The sequence below is a fragment of the Lactuca sativa genome, chromosome 7, assembly GCF_002870075.4.
Source record: "Lactuca sativa cultivar Salinas chromosome 7, Lsat_Salinas_v11, whole genome shotgun sequence".
Taxonomy (NCBI): Eukaryota; Viridiplantae; Streptophyta; class Magnoliopsida; order Asterales; family Asteraceae; genus Lactuca; species Lactuca sativa.
Window position 1 is genome coordinate 171,624,999 of NC_056629.2, and position 21,978 is coordinate 171,646,976.

At 35.0% G+C, this 21,978-nt stretch overlaps 2 protein-coding genes across 3 annotated transcripts; one reads left to right on the top strand and one right to left on the bottom strand.

The window, feature by feature from the left end:
* The first annotated feature begins 3,947 nt into the window (after positions 1–3,947).
* LOC111902810 (uncharacterized) lies at positions 3,948–5,554 on the top strand. 2 transcript variants are annotated; one of them, XM_023898625.3, is made up of 5 exons: positions 3,948–4,329; positions 4,451–4,523; positions 4,825–4,889; positions 4,980–5,081; positions 5,198–5,337. In XM_023898625.3, the coding sequence occupies exons 1-5, from the start codon at positions 4,216–4,218 to the stop codon at positions 5,240–5,242; spliced, it is 399 nt and encodes a 132-aa protein (XP_023754393.1). In that variant the 5' UTR covers positions 3,948–4,215; the 3' UTR covers positions 5,243–5,337. The 2 variants fall into 2 exon arrangements, with proteins under 2 accessions (XP_023754393.1, XP_023754392.1); XM_023898624.3 differs by having other exon boundaries at positions 3,962–4,329; positions 4,980–5,089; positions 5,198–5,554.
* Positions 5,555–5,853: 299 nt separating this feature from the next.
* Positions 5,854–10,392, bottom strand: LOC111902812 (centromere/kinetochore protein zw10 homolog). The gene is made up of 13 exons (XM_023898626.3): positions 9,750–10,392; positions 9,409–9,546; positions 9,018–9,191; positions 8,739–8,900; positions 8,375–8,602; positions 8,164–8,289; positions 7,975–8,067; positions 7,794–7,889; positions 7,578–7,703; positions 7,251–7,487; positions 6,849–6,999; positions 6,238–6,320; positions 5,854–6,111 (listed from the first exon to the last, which is right to left on the bottom strand). The coding sequence occupies exons 1-13, from the start codon at positions 10,314–10,316 to the stop codon at positions 6,028–6,030; spliced, it is 2,265 nt and encodes a 754-aa protein (XP_023754394.2). The 5' UTR covers positions 10,317–10,392; the 3' UTR covers positions 5,854–6,027.
* Positions 10,393–21,978: the final 11,586 nt, after the last annotated feature.

A 21,978-nucleotide genomic window follows, 5' to 3' on the forward strand; every position in this document is an offset into this window, starting at 1 on the left:
TCTATATATCAATCCAAATGTGAGTATCACACACGTTGTTTAATGAGTCTTAAGAGTTTATAGTAGAAGCATTATGAAGTTTAAACATATATCTATTTGAAATTCTACACTCCTTGGCTTTAGTTCATTTTTTCCAGGTATTTAGAACAACTACGTTTTCAGTATCATTTTTCTACGTTGTAAAAACATATTGCCTCATTAGAATTGTTTTAAGGAAGTATCATAGAGTCATTTTTTCTATTTCCTTTGGGATTTGGGTGAAGTTTACTCTTCTCCTTACATTTAAGATGGTTAACATAGTTTTTTCAAATTGTTTATATTATAATTTTGGATGATCTAGTTATATAAACTGGTCAATGAGTTGAGGATATTAGTTACATAAATGGTTTTTCATGGGTGTTACTAAATTATATTTTTTTCCCTTTAATTAAAATATTTTTAACCTTTTCGGATCATTTGTTAACTCTTAACAATTATTGTTTGTGTTTCAATATTTATTTTTAAGCAATCATGTAACAATTTAAGATAAACACAACACACATGTAAACAACAAGAGTAATTGGTGGTTGTCGAGGCCAACAAAAATAAATACCCTAAATATTACAAACTAAAATAGTATATAGTGGTAAGGAGATCGTATCCATGGAGATTAGTTCAATTAATAACTCTATGAAAATCTTTTTATATAAATACTTGTGATTTTTTTTTTTTTTTTTGTCTTTTGAGATATTTAAAAGAAAACTAGAGACTAGAGTTACACTGAGATTTAAAAACACAATTCAACAAAAAGCAAGGTTTAATATAAAATTAATTAGAGAAAGATGGTTGACTTAAGGTTTCATCACTTGAATAGTTGGTAAATATATCATTAGAATTCGAAGTCTAATACTTGTCTTAAATCTCCAATTTGGTTATAATAATCAAAGAAGCTTGATATTACCTAGATTTTTCTTAGTTATTAAAGTAGCTAAAGAAGCTCATAACATATTTCTTTAGTTAAAGTCATAATTTTCATTAAGCATGTAATTAGTGAAAATTAACTAGCATTAAGGACCAAAAAGTAACCAAATCCAAGAGGAATCATAAGCTTCCACTACCATGTTGGAGAAAATATTTTTGTGATTGTGTGAAGTGATCCATTACTTAATCAAGAAATTAGCCAATTAATCACTACAAATACATTTAAATTCATGAATAAAAACATACAAGTAGCAAGAAGATGTTAAAATATAAAACATTTTCATAAAGACTCAAGAAGAAGTTCTTGGAGTTCATTAAAATTCAACCAAACATTCAATCAAATTCACCAAAGTCAACCAACATTTGTTTTGCATAACATGGCTAAACTCAAGAAACTAAAATAAATGTTAGGGGTACCAAGCATTTAGCAAGATTCAAGAGTAAAAATGAAGATGTTCTTCAAGTCCTTCAAGTTTTTCAAGGCCTTTAAAGTACAGAGAAAATGCTCCTAAACTCAGATCCAAAAGTTGTCCCAAAAGCATCCCACAAACCATCCCAAAATAGCAGTAAAAAATAAAATCTCGAAAATGCCCCTGCAGGTCACACAAGCTACGTGAATTTTAGCCTATTTATTGCACGGGACATGTAAGCTGGTTAGAAATGGGACTTTTTTATTTCTTGGATTTGAATTGCATTAGTCCACCAACCCAAGTTTCTCCAATAGATGATAGGTCCAAGAGTCTTCAAATCTTCATAATTTAACAAGTCCAAACATTCTCTTTTTTTCTTCCAATCTTCATTTGAGACCGAACCCAATTGGTTGTCAACAAAACACTTTCGAAGTAGCCCACATCCACATCTCTCCTTAAATCAATAGTCCAATTGTGTCCATCAAGTGATCCGGAAATGCACTACAAGCTTCATGTTTTAAGATCCCATACTCCCAAAACTACTCCACTTTGAATAGTCTTTAATAAATCTCAAATAAGTTGAAAAGACTAAAAAGTACCCAATAAAGATATAAAATAACAAAAATAGAAAAAATGCATGAAGATTAACTAAAATGAGATGAAATGTGCTAAAATAAACTATAAAAAAAAAGTAAACAAAATGAAACTATTAGTAGCATTTTCTTTAACCCTATGCGTTTTTCATGTTAGTTTATTATTGTGTTCTCCTTTTTCATATTTGGAACTCACTTCCCGAGTATTAATTTGCTCAAACCTCTACATTCGGTCATACTCTTGGAAGTAAGTGGTGATTTAAGACTGTCATTGAGTATTAGTAGATTGTTCATGCTGATTGGACATAACATAGAGACTACAACTAACACTCCTGAGTACTTAATGGATATTTAAGTATAGAACAAACCACACTTAGATATTACTTCATGGATAAAGTCATAAGTGATTCTAAGATGATAATGTCTCTTATTCTTCAAACAGAGATACATGAGATTTTTACTTTCCAACACTATCCGTAACTTGTAGTAATAAAGGTATGTCGATGTATGGCATGATGAGTAGACGAAAGTTATGTATGGTCCCCTCGATGATTTGTTGCTGACATCTAAAGTGTGACGAGCCTTGACTGAAATTGTTGTGTTCAATTTAGTAGTATAAGGTGGTCGTTACAAATCTTTATTGGGAAACATAATCATGAACATTCGGATTGACCCTTATCCATGTTTAAGGTTTAGACAATATCTTGTGAACAAATGAATATATGATCACTTATTTAAGGGCTGAATCTTAGTTTGATCAAAGTTTTATAGTTTCATTGGATGGCATAGTCTATGTTGATTATTTGAGAAGTATTAGACCTCATATAGTTGATGACTTGTCTAAGTGGGAGACTGTTGGAAATAGTGTCAAATATGATAACTATTAATGATATTTCTAATAATAACAAAGTCCTTTTGGGTTGCTCTTAAGACCCATTTAAGTAATTAAAAGACAAAGTTTTGGGAGAAATTAGTTTATTAATTTGTTATGTTATGATAAATTAACTAGAAACTATTTTGGAACATTCTAGAAAGATAGGGATAAGGGACAAAATTTGATAAGCCCTATCAAGGTTTTGGAGTTGCTTTGGCAGTAAGCAAATGAGAGCCTATAAATAAGGAGCTAGAGATCAAACCCTAGTTACCCATTCTTACTCCTAGATTTCGTCCTCCTTTTCCTCCCTCCCAGGTAACGCAAAATAACCCTTCTAAGGTTTTGTTTTGGCGATTTTACCTCCCATCTCCTAGGATTTGTTGTTTTGCTCTCATAGTGTTCTTGGGTGTGATGTCGTTAGAATGATTCTATTATGGGCCCTCTCATCCAAGAAAATGTGGTAAGAACTCGATCTCAAGCAAGGAGATCTCTAGCTTCAAAAGAGGTATGTAATTTTTATTACTTTAGTAGTTGCACTAATAGAATGAACTTAGATCCTTATATATTGCATGAAAACATAAAAATTGTTATAATATTCTCATGCTTATAAACTTGTGTTAGTATGCCTAAACTTATCACAATTTCAGAATGGGCCATCCAAACCAAATAAAAACAATTTTTTCTGACAAAAAAATAAACTTCAAACACATTCAGGTTTCAAATTAAAATTCCGAAGTTCAGAAAAAATAAAAAAAAAAACTTCAGAATTTCGAAAACAAGTCTGAAATCTGATGAATAATTCCGGAATGATAAGAAAAAAATTCCGTTTTTTATTAAATCTAATAAAAAATTAAACAAACACAATAAATGAGAACCATATACAATATTATGAATCAAACATTGATTGAAAAAAAATACTAATATTATTTTCGAAATGAATATTTTGGACATAAGTAGATAGATTTCTTTGATTTTTTTTCTTAAGACAAAAAGAATTTCAGAATTTGAAAAACAGTCCAAATGAGATATTAAAAAAAAAAAAAAAAAAATTATTTTATTTAAATATGGCTATTTAAAATGGTTAATGTAATGAATTTGCTATTATTAAGGAAAAAAAAAACGCTGCTAGATACAGTCCCAACGTTGACACAGGCTCACTTTAAACACTACAATTTCTCGGGTTATATTTACTTGTCCGAGGTTCTTGATTTTTCCATCAAGGACCATTTTAGAAACGCAATTTCAGAAAGGAAAAAAGATCAAAAAACTAAACGCAACCCGTTTTCTGGAATCAAACGCCATCACCTAAAATCTCACACTTTCATCTTGAAACCCACTAATAAGCTTCGATTCTTTGCAGAGGGTAACGTAAATCACTATGCAGGGTTTAAAGAAGGGTTCCTCTCTTACAAGGCCTTTCTCAATTCATCATATCAAACGAATGTTTTCGAATTCATTGTCCGCTCTTGAAGATACTTTCTTATCAACCAAGGTATTTTAAATGATTCTGGTTTTCATCCAATTTCGTCGTTTGTGATTACGCAGCAATTAGGGCTTCTTACCTATATCTCCCCTCTTTTTTCCCCTTTCATTGATGATCTTCATTTTGATAGGATACATATGAGAGGCATAAAGTTGTGTTTACATTACTAACTTCCATAGCATCTATTGGCACTGCTTGGACTGGTATGTTTAGCTTACTTTACTTCAATGTCGAATTGATCGACCTATATTCATAACTTTTTCTGGAAGAAATCTCCTGACTACATCTGTGTCATACTAAATGTTATAAATAGCATACTTTTGTTCCTGAAATTGAAGAAGAATCCATAAGAATACGAGAATTAGGTTTAAGTATATGGATTTGTGTAAGTTTTGCGACATCAAACACCATAAAATTAACTCGAATTACAGAATAAGATGCTTCTATAATCACTAGATTATGTTTGTATCAAATTTAACTTAAAAATGTGAATTTTTTTTTCAGGCTATACGCTACGCCACCTTCATGAAACAAAAGTTGAACAAAGGCTTGACTCAATCGAAAATGCTGTTAGTATTAACAATAAAATTGAAACAATGTATAAAATATATAAAATATAATAATAAGATAGTGTTTATACTTTATACGTTTTTTTGTAGATGAAAAGAAATTATGACCTTGATGGAAAGGAATTCAAAAAGATGGTTGGAAACGGTAATTCCAATGCTGCAGCTTGTGTGGCCACATCAGGTGTCACTTTGGTAATCGGGTTTGTAAAATAGTCTTTCTTCAAAACTTTTGTTGTTTTTATAAAATTTACCACATCACACCTTGTAATTGAACGAAATTACGAAAATAGTCCCTGTGGTTTTTTCAGGTATGGGTTGGGTTGGAGAGGTGGGAGGTGGTATGCAAACCGTAAATTCAAAAGGGAACAGATGAAGCTTTTGGGTCAAGTTAAACCAAAGAAATGGCAATTGAAGAAAATTTTGGGTCGATTGAGGAAGTCAAATACTGCGGTCAAAGCATCAGTCAAAGCATCGGAAAGCGCGATTCCGGTTGCACATAATGCTGCTTGAAAAGGGAATGATCAATGATGTAGATTCAAGTGGAATGGAATCAGTTTTGAGATAGATATACATTTTTAGAGAGAGGTGATATAGTGTGGAGTTTTATTACTACTATTAACCTTGAAATAAAGGTTTTAATTTGTTTACACAATTTCTTTATGAAATTAATTGATATAGAAAAAAAAAATCCTAAATTTATCAACTTCGGGTTTCCTTCTCTTTAATGTTTGTTTTTTTGTCAGTTTTTATTACATATATAAAGAAGGATAAACGATAATAATATACACAAAATACAAGATGGTAGATGACTTTTTTTTTTTTTTAAATTTGTGGGCCTTAACAAATTGCAATTGAAGGTTTTAGTAGAATTAAAATGCTAGCTTTTGTTGTTTAGTGAACATTTGAAAATTGAAAACAAATAAATAAATAAATAAAAAGTGTTATCAGAGTTGAAAAAAGAGCAAGAGAAAATCATGGTAATATTTATAGAATGCTAATTTCTCACTGGTAAAAATAAAAATTCCGACTATAAAAAAACACAGATGACAGATGACATAATCAGAGAAATTTTCCTTTGATTATAGTACAACATGAGGGGTATATACAATGGAGCAAAAAAAAAAAAAAAAAAAACAAACTAAAATGTGATATTTTCAATTCTCCACAAGCATTCTTTCCGTAGGGGCGAATCCGTAAATATGGCTCTGATAAAATCCCTCATCTGCAACATATATACAAATAATAATAACTAAATAAAAATTGAAAGGTTTAGTTTATAAGTGTTATTAAGTAAAAGATTTAATAATAATAATAATAATAATAATAATAATAGTAATAATAATAATACCTCAGATGAAGTATAACCACACTTTGCCAGCTCACCACTTTCCCATGATGCAGTAATGGACTTCAAAGGCATGTCCAACATATCTGTTCATATTTTTTAAAATGATAATATAAAATCATTAACTCCAATTTGGTTGGAATTGGATGGAATGGAATGGAATAAGTAGTTACATTCCATGATCATGTTATTGGAATGGATTTTTTTATTGTTATATTGATTTCCAATATATATAAGTTTTAACTCTGCTTTTTAAGGATATTAGTTATAATTAATAAATTTTTATTCCTTGCTAAAACCCAAATAAGATTTATAACAAAAAAGTATATTATATTTTCTAGTTTTTTTTTTAGAGAATAAAATTGCTATTTGATTAAAACCATGATTTTTTTTTTCAGACATTACAAATTAAATAAATACAAAGTTGGGTTATATTGTGAAATTTCATTCCGTTCCACTTAATTCCATGATGGGAATGAAAAACAAAAGCGGATTGACTCCATTGGAATGAACAATTCCATTCCGTCTCAGATTTCATCACAAACACTAGCTAAAGTAAAAGATGCCTAGTGACACCAATTTAAATAATTAAAAAAAAAAAAAAAAAAACATACCTGCTAATATCCGTAGTCTAGGGAGTGATGGAATTAGATCATTAATAGAGCCTGATGACTTCTCTTGTGGCTTTGTTGTTTGATTGATGGCAATCAAAGATTCCATTAAAGAAGAAAGGTTTTCCAGCAGCATATGAATCAACCTTTGAAGCTGAAAAAAACAATAACGTATTTATGTGGAAGGAATGGAATCTGTGAATGGAGTTGAACTCCAGGGGAATCGGAATCGGAAGAAATTGTAATCAAACATCAACTCCAAACAAATCTAACAAGAACCAAAACTCCGTCCATTTGGCATACAAACACGACACAGAATGGAATCACCGATTCCGATTCCGTCGGAATCACGGATTCCGATCACACTCTAATAGATATTACAAAGAAAGGTTTTACAAAATGAACCTGTAATGTTTCTTCAGCTGCAATGTCATCTAACATGAGTATATCTTTTGTCATTCTAGAACAAACAGCCTCCACAACACTACACATACTTCCTTTGTATGTCAAAGGAAGCAAAAGTGGCTCCCATATTATGTGAACTTTCTCCAGTATAAAAGCCACCTGATCAATACTAAATTTTGCAGATTCACATCTTTTTGGTTGATGCGTATTTTGAAATCCATCAGCCCCATCAATCGCCTAAAAAATTCAAATTTTATTATTTAAGAGCAAAAAAAAAAAAAAAAACAAGATTTGAATTTGAATTTTGAAAGATAAAAATAAATTTACCTCCATTAAATTATGTTTAACAAGCTGTATCTGTCTTTGTAATATCTCTTCTGCCATAATCTTGTATCTTACACCCAAATCAATAAACACAGCTCCCTTCATGGAAATTGGGAAATCCGACTTATACTGAAATAATAAAATGGAAATATATTTATTTACCACTTCAAAAAATAATAAGTTAAACAAAATTAAGTTATCTTTATTTAATAATCATACCTCAAAAGCAAGGCCAAGAATCTCTTGTGAAAGATAAAGACAATCATTATGAATAAGAACAGCAACCTGGTTGATTCCATCCAGCTGTCTTTCTAACTTCATAACACAAAATGAAATATTATAAGGCCAAAATAATACCATAAATACACACATTTTCATTTTCTTCAAAATAATTACAAACCTTGACTGGAATAACAGCTTCATAAAGAAGTAGAGCATCCCTAGCAGCATGGTAGAATTCTAAAGCCACTGTTGCAGATGATAAACAAACATCCTGCACATAATACACCAATGTACTTTTGAGAGAAAACTGAAAAAGTAACTTTTTTTTTATATATATATTATTCAACTAAGTAATATTTTATTTAACCTTTAGTGTTTCATGGACAACTTCCATTAAACGAGAAGCTGCTTCAGAAATGACACATTTTTCAGAGGAAAAAAGTAAGTCTGTGTTTCCACCATTTTTAAGCTCTGTATTTTTCCTTGAATAGTCCTGTGAAAGAACTGTCATTCAATCAATGTTTATACAGTTGATGAAGAACAGAAAAGGGTGTATGGAAAAAGTTTAGGGAGCTTACTTTAGGAAGATTAAAATCTGAATGTAGAAGAAGGTCTCTTGCTGATGCTAAAATCTCAATCTTTTTCCTCATTGCAAAGTGAACTTCAACATTGTCAGCAAAATTAGTCAACCTTTCATCTTTCCCAGGGGAGATGAACATAACTTGTTTAAGAGATGCCTCAAAGTCAGATGTGAGTTGTCTTGTTGTTTGAAAGTCAGCAAGTTTGGAAGCATCAGTGGGAACAATCTAGCATCACATAATGCAAATCAATTATCTAACATATGATGGTTTTGTTGTTTAAGAAGAAATATAAAAAGTAGTCAATTAGATTGATTCTTATGAGTTGTGAAAAGTCATAACATTTATGTAAAAAGGAACGAACCTTGGAAAGGAAATTAGAGATAATCAATTCTGACATTCGGGGCCATGTTAATCTTCCAAAGTATCGCATCCAGGAAGAATCTTGAAAGCAGATAAAGTTGAAAATGAATTGAATCACAACATTAATTCCAGAATAGATAGTTTCAGCATCCATGTTCTCAATCTGCATGCATAAAGGATTAAGACACTATAAGAAGTTAATCTAATAATACTTTTTGTTATTAGTGTTATGCATAAGATAAATAAAGAAATGAAATATCCAATGCCACTTTATAAATACCTGAGAATCAGAAGGTGGGGTTATTCTCAAAACTACCTCAGCTATATATCCTGAATCTAGTCTTTTTTCTTCTACAGAAAAACTATGAGAACCAGAGCGCACTGCAGGTGCTATCACATGTCTGGTCATCATGTCTGCTACTTTTGCAAGCCCATAATCTAGAATACCAACTACCTGCACAAGAAAAGAGAAGAAGAAAGCCTTTCAATTTCAACTTGATCTGCATATGATGATTAGAAAGAGAGGAACTCAAAAATTTCTTTCTCTGTTGTTATCAGAGGTTAATTAACCCAAAGTTTTAGTAGAATCAATATGCTTATAAGAACTTATCTTATGATTGTTCACCAACAAAATCAAATAAAGAGGAGAAGCTGAAAGCATTTAAACTTACATGCATTGCTTTCACAACAGTACAAAGCTCAACCCCTTGATTGTCATTCATAGCCATTCTATTTTTGACATAAACTACATTGGACTGCTGATCGAATCTCACTGCATTCTCCATGAACTTCACTAGCACATTTTGTATCTACAAACGCAAATTCAGCTCCGGTTAACACACCACGAACTCAAGAAAGGCAAATACTCAATTATGTCATAATTCTTAAAGATAATCATCATCTAACATCATATGTTGCGAAATAAGGAAACGTATTGTGCCAAATAAACGTCAGGATTTATCAATTCAGTTTTTTTTCTAGCTCTACACATGAAAAATAATACAATTTCTACCTCTTCGAAGCAATCTGTCCATTTCTTCCTTAACAAACCAAATACCAATGGCTCTCTTTCTTCCCGGAGATCCTCCACATTATCTCTAACTCGTAAAGCCACTTTCAAGTCTGTAAGAGCCTCTGCAGCCTCAACGACCTTTCCCGCCATCAAATCACTCTCCACAACACTCAACTCTTGGCTCAATTTCAACACTACCTTAACTAAATCTAGCGCTTCCTTCTTCTCTTTCGATTCAACACGTTTCCTCCTAATCTCATCGACTGTTTCTTTGATTTTCAGATCGATCGGTTGAAGATTCGATGATAACAGACCAACAAGGTTAGATACTTGATCGGATAGTTGCTCGGAATTAATAACAGCGTCGGAGCAGCGAGAGAATAGGGCAGAGAAGTCATCATTGTTAGCGAGTATGTAATTGTGGACTTTGGACTTAATGTCGAGTGAACGGACTTGGAGACGGTCGATGAGGAGGCGGAGATCGGGGGCGGAGAGCGGTGAAGAGTCGTCTAGATCATGTGACGATAACAAATCCCGGACGTCGATTGAATTGAAGAGTACATCCATCTGGAGGAGCACAGTGGTTCCCCGACGGGTGCCGGTGGTGTTGGTAGAAGGTTGTCTTTGCGTGGAGATCAGGAAAGCATACAAGTGTAGAATTAGAGCCCAACCAATTGGGCTTTTGTTAGTGGTAATGGGCTGTAAGTATTTATATTTGTTGATTTAAAACTTAAATTAGTGTAATTTTATATATCTTATCTTATATTATATTATAGGAAATTGCGTAAGATGGTTAACTATCGGATAGCAACACTCGCTCCAACACACAACTCTTTCTCCATCATCACTACATGTAATATGGTGCGGGGAAAATATATCCAACAAACGTTAAATGACCGTTTTAACATACATATTTCATACGAGCAAACATGAAGTGCACAAATGTACGCTTTGAATTTGTTGAGAAATATCCTTAAAGAAAGCTTTCAAAGACTTTTTTTGTATTATTACAAGTTGGAGAGGAAGAATCCAAGGACTGTTACACATATAAAGATATGACATGACAACAAATTTTAATATTTTTTCCGTCGCTATCGGTTGCGTGATAATATTTCTTATATAATCTATTAAATATACGTGTATTGGATTGTATGACTAATCTATTGAATTATTGTGTAGGTTTGAGCATTTCAAATATGTTTATGTCCTATTATTATCATTAACAGAACATATCTTAAAGGAAAATACTTGGACAATGTTCCTAGCAGTAGTCATGGACAGTAATAACTAAATCCTCCCAATAGCATTTGGTGTTGGAAAAACTGAAAGTGGGGATTCATGGATATGATTTATATCAAGACTCAAAGAATGTATTTAGGACATGGAGCCTTTAGTTATCATATCTGATAGAGCCAATTCCATTGAAATGATAAATCGTGTTTCCGAACACAAATAACAGACTATACTGTTGCCATTTATTGATGAATATGAGAACAAAGATCGGTATAGTCATCTTGGAATCTCATTCTTGTACATGTGGGAAATGGAAATTGTCTGGTATACCTTGTTCTTATGCTATGGCAATATTTAGGTAGTATTTGGTACGCAGAACAAAATTGGACTGAACTAAACAACACCTGTTCAAATGATGTTTGGCATGGATTGAACAAAAAGTCAATGGGACAAAAACTTTGGTCAATGAGACTAAAATTGGTAAATTTAGTCCCACCCAAAAAGTGGAACTGAGTGGGACAAAACAAAATATCCTTACTAAAACTAAAATGCACTCTTCTTCTGTTCTCTTCTACCGTTCTTGTGCAAATCCTTAAGATCGATAATTTCACCCATTGCCTCTTTCAATCAATCCCTTGTTGGTTGTACATATAAATTTTCTTTCAACTCACCCTGTATAATTTAGACTTCTTCTTGGTCGTGATTTACATGATTTTGGATCCTTCATTCTCTCTTCAAAATCCAACATCTTCTCGGCACATGCTCTATCCACAAGTTCACCTGGTACATAAGAGAGCTGTTAATCCATCAATTTCTTTCTAGGAAATCTCGAAGCATTTCTTTTCCCTCGAATTTTCGTGCTTAATTGTTCTAGAAAGTGGATACTTGATTGGAATCTATTCCAAAGGGAGATGATGTCCTAAATTTAGATTTAAGTTTTAAAAAGGGAAAGTAAGTTTTTAGAAGTAAATATGTTAAGATGAAAAAGAAAGACGATTTGTTTTTTTTTTTTTTTTTTTTTAAAAATTTTCCAGTCACCTACTTAATTCACACATTGTTTTGTGATTTATTGATAAAATCACAGTAGCTTCTGCAATTTGTTGTTAAATCATTCACACGTGTTGCAATTGTATGGTATTTTTTTTCTTTCAATTTGGGATGTGGTGTTTTATTGACAACTCACTCTTGTTTAATATAAACATTTTATATATTATAGTTCACAGTTTGATATATATTTTTCTTTGAATAAAGGTTTTATTGGATTTATTTTATCTTTGATTGAAACAATTCAATGAAACATTCATGTTGAATTAGCAAAGGAACAAACCCCACATAAAAGTCACGATTGAAACTTTTATCAGCTTAAATTTGGTTTTATTTAAATCAAGGGCAATATGATAATTTTAATATCTTTGTTCTGTTCTGTTATAGTTTTACCAAATGTTATGTGGACTATTTATTATGTTCGGTTCCAGTTCTCTCCCGTCCAGTCTACTTTTGTCCCACTACCAAACACTGCCTTAAGGAACTGAGATATGAGATATAAACACTGGTGTTTAATTATTATACTAGTTTTTTTAGAGTAAATTACACGAATGGTCCCTATGGTTTGGGGTAATTTGCATGTTTGGTCCCTAACTTATTTTTTTAACTCGGAAGGTCCCTATGGTTTGTTTTTGTTACGCGTTTGGTCCCTACTGTTTATTTTTGTTACGCGTTTAGTCCCTGTATTATCTAAAAAGACTATTATTTAAAGAGAAAAAAAATGATGGGGTAGGTGAGGTAATGTGAGGGGGTGGGATTAGGGGTGTGTTTATTTAAATAAATTAAAAAAATCAAGGGCATAATAGTCTTTTTAGGTAAGATAGGGGCCAACCGCGTAATAAAAACAAACAGTAGGGACCTTCCGAGTTAAAAAAATAAGTTAGGGACCAAACATGCAAATTACCCTAAACCATAGGGACCATTCGTGTAATTTACTCTTTTTTTTAATTATAATGTAAAGACCCAAATTTTTTAAAAGAAAATTTTCATTTTTAATTAGTCAAACACATTTGCATAAACCATGAAACCCCAAACATTGTTTTCAAATCCACATTCATTACAACTTTATTTAAAAACATTAGTGTCCCGTAACGTATCAATGAGAGAGAGAGAGAGTGTGCACGTCGTGCCATCACGCGTTGCCTTTGCTCTTGGGATCTGAAGTACCTGAAACAAATCCACAACCTGTAAGCTAAATGCTTAATGAGTCCCCAGAGCATACCCACACATAAACCACATACAAGATAGCATACTAGCTATCACATAAATCATGCATACAACATATAAAGAAGCCCTGGAAACCCTCTCGGGTCTTACAACTAGTGTCATGGGAACCCTCACGTGGTCTTAGTCTACTGCTACGGGAACCCCCGGGGTCTTCCATACAAATTTCATACTAACATAACACATCATCAATCGACAATCCACATATCATAGAATGGGTCGGCCTTGGTGCCTTAGACCCATTGGTATGGTGAGGAGACTCACCTCTCGAAAGTTGAACTAGTAAGATGAAGTCAAATATATACCACACACTGCTCCTTCTCAATTACCTATAATCATCAAGTGATTAACTTAACACCATCCCATAAATATTCTCAGATCAACCCTGGTCAAAGTCAAGGTCAAGGTCAAAGTACACAGTCTAGGTCAACAGTCCATGTTGACCTCGACTCGTCGAGTATAACCAACCACTCATTGAGTTCCTTGCTTAACTCGTCAATCGAGTTCCTTAATGTCCGCGACTTCAAACTCTCAACCACAAACCCCTGGCCGTAAACTCTTTGGCCATAAACTCCTTGGCCGCAAACTCATTGGCCGTAAACTCCTTGGCCAACTCGTCGAGTCGATTAAAGGACTCGACGAGTTCCTTTAGTGCTTCTCGTTTTCGGCATTTTCTAGTGGAACCTAGAGTCCCAAACTTCAAATCTAGCCTTCCCTAGTGTAGATGTCACGTAAAGTTGTAAAATTTATGTGCATGCAAGGCCTCACATGGACATGACACCAAAACTAGTCTTCATATAAGGTTTTAATGCACGGAAAGGGATTGAATTACCTAAAGGAAACAACTTTATGTCATTGGGACCTAAAGAGGTCCAGATCTGTAACCATGTCCTTGTGAAAGGTTGAGATCTGAGTTTTGACCCCATTTTGCACCAAAAATGGTCATTTATTACAAAAAGAAGAGAACCAAGCAACTAGATATCAAGATGGCGACTTTTTACCTTAGGATGATGGCCAATACAGAGTAACTTCCAAATCTACTGCTCCTCACGTTGTTCCTTCCTCTTCCAACTCTAGGATCCTTCAAAAATGCCCTAAAATCACTCACAAACGCTCTTACTCTCACTCAAGGGTGTTTACAGTCGAAAACTACTTTCTGTAGGGAGATAAGGTGCTAGAGGAGGCCACAAGGGTAGTTAATGATCCTTGTATAGGGGGAAAACCCCGAAATTAGGGTTTTCCCTTTACATCCAACTCGCTGAGTCGGGCCTTCCGACTCGTCGAGTTTAAATGCCCCTACTCGATGAGTTGGACTCCCAACTCACCGAGTCTATGCACCAAAAACCCTAAATTTAACTAAAACAAATAATACCTGGAACATGTGTTCAAAGTCGCCCCCACTTAAACTAGACTTCGTCCTCAAAGTCTGCTGACCCAAACAAATCTAGGTAGTGCTCTCGCATTTCCTCTTCCAGCTCCGAAGTCCATTCGGAGCCCCTTCGATGATGCCATTGCAACTTTATCAGTCTTACTTCCTTATTCCGAAGAACCTTGGTCTTCATATCAAGGATCGCAATGGGCTTCTCGATATAGTTCAGGCTCTCATCCACTTGAATATCGCCCAATGAAATAACTACGGACTCGCCAATGACACACTTCTGAAGATGTGACACGTGGAAGGTATTGTGAATCTGACTAAGCTCCTCTCACAGATCCAAGCGATATGCCACCTTGCCCACCCGGGCCGTGATCCTGAACAGGCCTATGAACCGAGGCCCCAGCTTGCCCCTCTTGTACCACCCATAAAATTAGTGCTAATCTAAAAATTTTAAATCATTTAAAATCATTCAATTATTACTATTAGTTTTCAAAATAGTTTAAACATCAGAGTTCCCAAAAATCATAATCATCGATAGAGGAAGTGTACGGTCACACCTTCGCTTCCCTGCGGTCATCCGCTGAACTTGAAACAATAAACTAAAACTGTAAGACCGAAAACTTAGTGAGTTACTGTCACAACTGGCATTTTGCTAGGAAATTCTATTCCCATATAAACATCATCCATTGTAAAAGGCTATACTTACTAAACTCTATTCTCATTCAAATACATCTCATATGTTCAACTAAGGGATGGAAACCCTAGAAATCCCGACTCAAATTCATTATGGACTAGGATTCTTTTATTGGGCCTAAGGGACCAATAAGTCATCAACTCATCAATCTATAACATTTTGGGCCATTTGGGCCTAGAATGATTCATTCTACCTCTAAATGGGCCTTATTGGTCCATAACAACTCCAATTAACCTTAATGGACTTTAGAACCCATTCTTTTATACTATTGGGCCGTGAGATACCCTAAAGGCCCAATGGGTCGAAAGATGTTATGATTAGGCTCCAAAAATCCTAACTAAAGTTTAATGGGCTCAAGCTATTCCAATTCCTATCTTATTGGCCCAAAATTTCGGCCCAACACCATTTAACAAAAAAAAGGAAAACAAAATGAAATAGGGGTTGACTTTTGGATGTGCCACCTCAATATTGCATGGTGGTCATCCATGCCAAATACCCACCATGCAAACTTATCAAATATCTCTATTATATTCTCTCTATTCACGGCCAAACACTCATCCCACCATCCTCATTTTTCTTTTAAACACTCTCATACACTCTCAAGAACATCCTTTCCTTCCACCCAAAATTTCGAAGATCTAGGGTGTTTTCAAGAGAATTCTTCACCAAAATCATCATCCTTGGTAAGTTTTTGCTTAGATCCATGGTCTAGTCTCTTGATTACTTCAAAAATCTCCTCTTAACTCATGAAATTTCGTGATCTTGCATCTTGGAACCCATCTAAGCTCAAAAACCTCTCAAGAAGCTTGCTAGGGCCAAGAATCACATCATCTTCTTCCATTTCTTCTTCAAACCAAGAACAACAAAGCAAGGTGAGTTCATACCCCCTTGTTTTCGGTTTTTACTTGTTTTTGGGGGAGAATACAAGTTTATTTGTGTAGATCTATGTGTATATGCATGATTATGTGTGTTTTCTTGAAACATTTGGTGATTATGTGTTGATTACTTCACTAATCTAAAAATATGTTAAGAAACTTGAAGTTTATCACTAGGATCTTCATATGAATCTTGAGAAAAGTATGTTTTATCACAAGTATTACATGTAAACATGTAGATCTGGGATTTGTATACTTGATATAGCAAAAATAAGTGTTGTGTTCAAAGATCTATAAACTAAACCCACAAAACAGCCCTTGACAGAAAACTTTTGGTCCAATCTCGGACTGTTTTGACCATCCAAATGGAAGTATTTTTCAAAACTGTTTTACATGGATAAAGTTCAGATTTATACATTTAAAATTACTACTCTCATGTTTTCATACGATTTTTCTAAAATTTTTGGCGAATTTTACAAAACTGCCTATCATATTTGAAATAATTTCGGACCAACCTGTGAAGATGAGTAATTTCACACTAGTTTGAAGACATCAAAAATTATGAGAAAAATTGTGAACAAAGTAGACAAAATTTCCAAACTTCCAAAATTTACGGATCCAGATTTCGACTTACGATGAATTTTCTACAAATTTTCTAAAAACTAGTTCGGAAAAGCCAAAAACCAGAAAAATATGTATTTTCACAAAACCAAGCCAAAAATGATATTTTTGACAAAAATGGGTTTAAAATGCTATTTTTATCACAAAGTAGTCATCAACACAAGTTTTTAACAAAATTGGAGAATAAAGTGTTATTCTTACAAAAATTGGGTCTTAATTGTAAATTTTTGGCTTATTGGGCCAATAATGTCAATTTTACAAACAGTGGGCTTTAGATATCAATTATGTAAATAATCAAGCTAAAATAAACAAAACAATAACAAACGGGTTAAAAATGACATTCATATCCTTATTGGGCCTGGAAATAATATACATGTTTAGTGGGCCTTAGTGTCCTTTTACATGTATATTGGGCTCGAGATAGGTATTCATATCCTTATTGGGCCTGGAAATAATATACTTGTTTAGTGGGCCTTAGTGTCCTTTTACATGTATATTGGGCTTAGGATAGACATTCACATTCCTTTTGAGCCTGGAAATAATAGACACGTATAGTGGGCCTTAGTGGTCTACTTACATGTTTATTGGGCCTAGGAATGGGTTTTATATGCGTCATTCTTTTTATGCTATTTTAGTGGATACTATTTGCATGCTATTTGGGTCTATAAATACCTTACATGTGAAATGGGCCTTAGTTGTCCTTTCACATATATTTTGGGCGCATGTTATATAATCTCATTCCCTTTAGGTCTTGAAATGATTTACATGTTTAGCGATGCCTTAGTGGTTCACTTACATGGATCATTGGACCTAGAATGAGTTTATATATTTTTCTTCGCGTAAATTCGATTAAGGATCTAGCGAGTTTTTATCGGTTGGCACCTATTAAGTGTATGATCGTAGCCTGTAGTTATAACCAGAGTCTCTTGAAGGGAGAACGGGGATTTGTGTATAGATCTATACGGGGATGACACCCCACACCTGAGCTGTTCGCTACAGTTAGACTAACTCAGTCTAGGGTGACAAAAACCTTATTCTATATTCCGTCGGCGTCCAACGATGCCAAGACAGGTGAAATTGTCATAAATTAGTATGGTTATGATGGCTCGCTTAGAGGAATTAACGTTATGAAGTTTACGGAAGACCTTTCTATATAGGCAACATCGGGTTGTCTAGGAACATTCTCGTTACATGCTCTTACATTCTCTCTCTACAATCTATTTACCTTTTTAGTCAGATAACAATAACATACATGCATTAATACAAGATCTAACACAAACACACTAAACAGTTTTCAGAAAATATCGGATTTTCTGGTGGTTTTCAAAGTTATACAAATCATTTTCACAAACATGCTTATGAACTCACCAACATTTTTATGTTGACCATTTTCAAAATAACTTGTATTCTCAGGAAATCGTTGAAGCGGGATGAACAAAACAAACTAATGGATATTGTGTTATATTTTGATTCATCATACTCTTACTATCTTGGCATGTAATATTCAAATAGAATACTCGATGTAAACAATGAATGTTGTAATATTACATGTGTGATGATGATGATGTTATGTTTCAATTATATTCACTGTAATGATATTTCAAGATGAAGTCACGCACAAGCCCCCGGACGTTTCCACCGTCTGGTTCGGGGGTGTGACAGATTGGTATCAGAGCATTGTTTATAGTGAACTAGCATATCTAATCATACATGATATGCAACTATAAATAAAATGGGACTAAACAACTCTGAACATAATAATTTCAAATACATACCTTTGTGTGCATTTTAGAATGATAACACAACAAGAATAGTAAAAGTCTTTGGAGGATTTGAACATCACTATTAAACTCGGACAGTTATGTAGTCGTATTGGGGGTGAATGTAACCGGATCAACTACATTCATTCAAAATACGACCAACATGTGTTCGGGAGTAATTGTGATGGGCAATGAATCAAAAACTTACCATTTAATTATCCAAAGAGCTTATAGAGCCAAACCTAAACAAAATTAAATTACTATAGGAGTAATTGGTATGCTAATTGTTTCTAGTATTTATACCCCCTTCGTGCAATACACTATAGACGAGTATCGTTAGCCAGGAAACCCCTATCTCCCTAGTCAGGGAATAGTAGGGTGGCTCGACTCAGAGGAGGAACCACAGGAGGAACACGAAGTAGAACTTGCAGGTGAACCCGCCGAGTCAATAGTGGACCTCGAAGAGGAAGAGCCAGAGGGCAATGATGATGATGAATCAGATACAAAATCTGATGACATCAATCCTCCATGTAAAGCCAGAGTACCGACATATCGTGTGGGTCCCGGTGGCCCCATGCCCCTTAGGCACATGATATTTAGAGATAGAGTCACCAGCAGGGGATACGACCACACTACGGTAGGAACTGAGGTCTCTTCGATCTTAGTCGTAGAGGACCAGCTGACCGGGCCCTCCCAGTCATGGTCCGGAGCACCTGAGGTATGGATAGCCAAGCTCAGGGACACCCCAAATCATCCGGAACAAATGCGGTTTGCTATTGAGAGAGACAAGAGACAAACAAAGGAAGTGAACGGAGACTCCCGAGCAAGACAGTTAGTGTGAGAAGTAAGACTACAAGATACCGAACAACAAGTAGCTCATCTCCGAGGAGCATCCACTTCATCAGCACCACCACCAGACACTTCCTGCCACAATTAGGATCAGCCTTTTCTACTTCCCCCTACTATTCGACATGACTCTCTTTCATGTACTAAGATAGTACTTACCACTGGAACAATTATGTGCTATCTTTATTTCATATTACCACATAGACTCAATTATATGCACAAGCGAACCCTCAAAACCGCTAGATACTTAAGGGTCTCGAAACCAAAACAACCTATATACTCTAAGGATAGACGTGACGATCGTGCCAAATCTGTGATTACCTACTACCACAAATACATCATAGGGATGTAGATGGAAGCAGTAAGAATTATACAACAAGATGCAAAATTTATAGAGTACAACTAGGAATGACGATCATTACTTACGATCTGGATTATCAACGTGCATCAGGAAAATGCCATCCCGCAAGAATAACAAGCGCACCTGCGAGACACCGTTCCTGCAGATGAACTCTGCTACATTCCAAGCTGCTGTAACGGCGACAGTAACCGTTGCGATGGCGCAAATCAATGCAAACAACCCCAATGGAGGCGGGAATAACATTGACAACTCCATCCAAAGGAACGAACATGGAAACCAACAAGTGACAACCAATCAAGGAACTCCAAACCCCAAGCTTAAGAGCAGGAAGCTGAGGTCTGGAAGTAAGAAAAAGGGACAACCCACTCAAGGGTTCTCAAGGAAGCAACATGTTGTTGCTGTTCATGCGACCATGACCCCTATTACACCAACAACCAGGAGACCATATGTTGGAAGCCTTCCAAAATGCAACCAGTGCAAATTCCATCATAACGGAGCCTGCCGGGAGATGTATTGTACGAAATGCAACCGAAAGAATCACACCGCCAAATTCTGTAGAACTTATCCATGCCAAAATCGCCAGCCAAACAAAAACGACAACAGTCGCAACAACCCTAACAACAACACCAATGATGAGACCAGTCACACCCGCTATGGGTATGGAGGAACCGGTCACTTCAGGCGCAATTGCCCAAGGATAACAATCAAGGAGCAGAAGGATCGGAAATGGTCCTGACCTTGGGTCAAGGCGAAGCAGTCCAAGACCCAACGATTGTTATTGGTACGTTCCCACTTAACAACTCTTTCGTTTATCTCTCATTCAATAGTAAAACTGAGTGATGCTTCGTTAGTAACATATTCAAACACTTACTAAAACCATAACCTCAAAGCTAAGCTAAGCCTTTATGGTGGACATGGCCAATGGGGAAAACCGAATTAACCTAGGATATTTATGTGGAGTACACCTTAACACTAAACAACAATTCATTTCAAATAAAAATTTAATGCCAGTAAATATTAGGAGTTTTGTTGTGATAATCGGCCTGGTTGGGTTAAGCCCCCACCGTGCTGATACTATGTGTCGCGAGAGGGCCGTTTGCCTTCACCTTCCTAATCACGAAACTCTGATAACCCATGGTGATAAACCTAGCGTCAATCCTCGTCCTATCTCGTGCATCAAGGCACAGAAGTGCCTGCACCAGAAGAACTACGTTTTCCTTGCTCAAGTTGTGGACAAGACCAAGGAAGAAGTAAGCATACAAGGTATTCAGGTAGCATGTGATTTTACGATTGTATTTCCTGAAGAACTTCCGGGAATACCTCCAGAAAGACAGGTAGAATTTCAAATTGACCTAATACCGGGAACCACATCAATTGCCAATTCACCCTATAGGTTGACTCCCGCCGAAAATTCACAAGTTATCCAGTCAATTGAGAAGAATTGTTGCGCAAAGGATCCATCGGACCAAGCTTCTCACCCTGGAGAGCTCCCGTCTTGCTCTTCAAGAAGACGGATCCTTCCGAAGGTACATCAATTTTAGGAAATTGAATAAACTCCCTATCAAAAATCAATACCCACTTCCTCGGACTGACGATCTATTTGGCCAGCTCCAAGGAGCTAGTTATAACCAGAGTCTCTTGAAGGGAGAGCGGGGATTTGTGTATAGATCTATACGGGGATGACACCCCACACCTGAGCTGTTCGCTACAGTTAGACTAACTCAGTCTAGGGTGACAAAAACCTTATTCTATATTCCGTCGGCGTCCAACGATGCCAAGACAGGTGAAATTGTCATAAATTAGTATGGTTATGATGGCTCGCTTAGAGGAATTAACGTTATGAAGTTTACGGAAGACCTTTCTATATAGGCAACATCGGGTTGTCTAGGAACATTCTCGTTACATGCTCTTACATTCTCTCTCTACAATCTATTTACCTTTTTAGTCAGATAACAATAACATACATGCATTAATACAAGATCTAACACAAACACACTAAACAGTTTTCAGAAAATATCGGATTTTCTGGTGGTTTTCAAAGTTATACAAATCATTTTCACAAACATGCTTATGAACTCACCAACATTTTTATGTTGACCATTTTCAAAATAACTTGTATTCTCAGGAAATCGTTGAAGCGGGATGAACAAAACAAACTAATGGATATTGTGTTATATTTTGATTCATCATACT

What these genes read in the sequence shown, in the direction of transcription:
- LOC111902810 (XM_023898624.3), top strand. Translation starts at nt 4,216, where the DNA reads ATGCAGGGTTTAAAGAAGGGTTCCTCTCTTACAAGGCCTTTCTCAATT. An exon ending in ATACTTTCTTATCAACCAAG is followed by an intron (nt 4,330 to 4,450) that starts GTATTTTAAATG and finishes TCATTTTGATAG; the next exon opens with GATACATATGAGAGGCATAA. An exon ending in GGTGTCACTTTGGTAATCGG is followed by an intron (nt 5,090 to 5,197) that starts GTTTGTAAAATA and finishes TGGTTTTTTCAG; the next exon opens with GTATGGGTTGGGTTGGAGAG.
- LOC111902812 (XM_023898626.3), bottom strand. Translation starts at nt 10,316, where the DNA reads ATGGATGTACTCTTCAATTCAATCGACGTCCGGGATTTGTTATCGTCA. An exon ending in TCTCTAATTTCCTTTCCAAG is followed by an intron (nt 8,603 to 8,738) that starts GTTCGTTCCTTT and finishes ATGTGATGCTAG; the next exon opens with ATTGTTCCCACTGATGCTTC. An exon ending in TTGTCCATGAAACACTAAAG is followed by an intron (nt 8,068 to 8,163) that starts GTTAAATAAAAT and finishes TATTATGTGCAG; the next exon opens with GATGTTTGTTTATCATCTGC.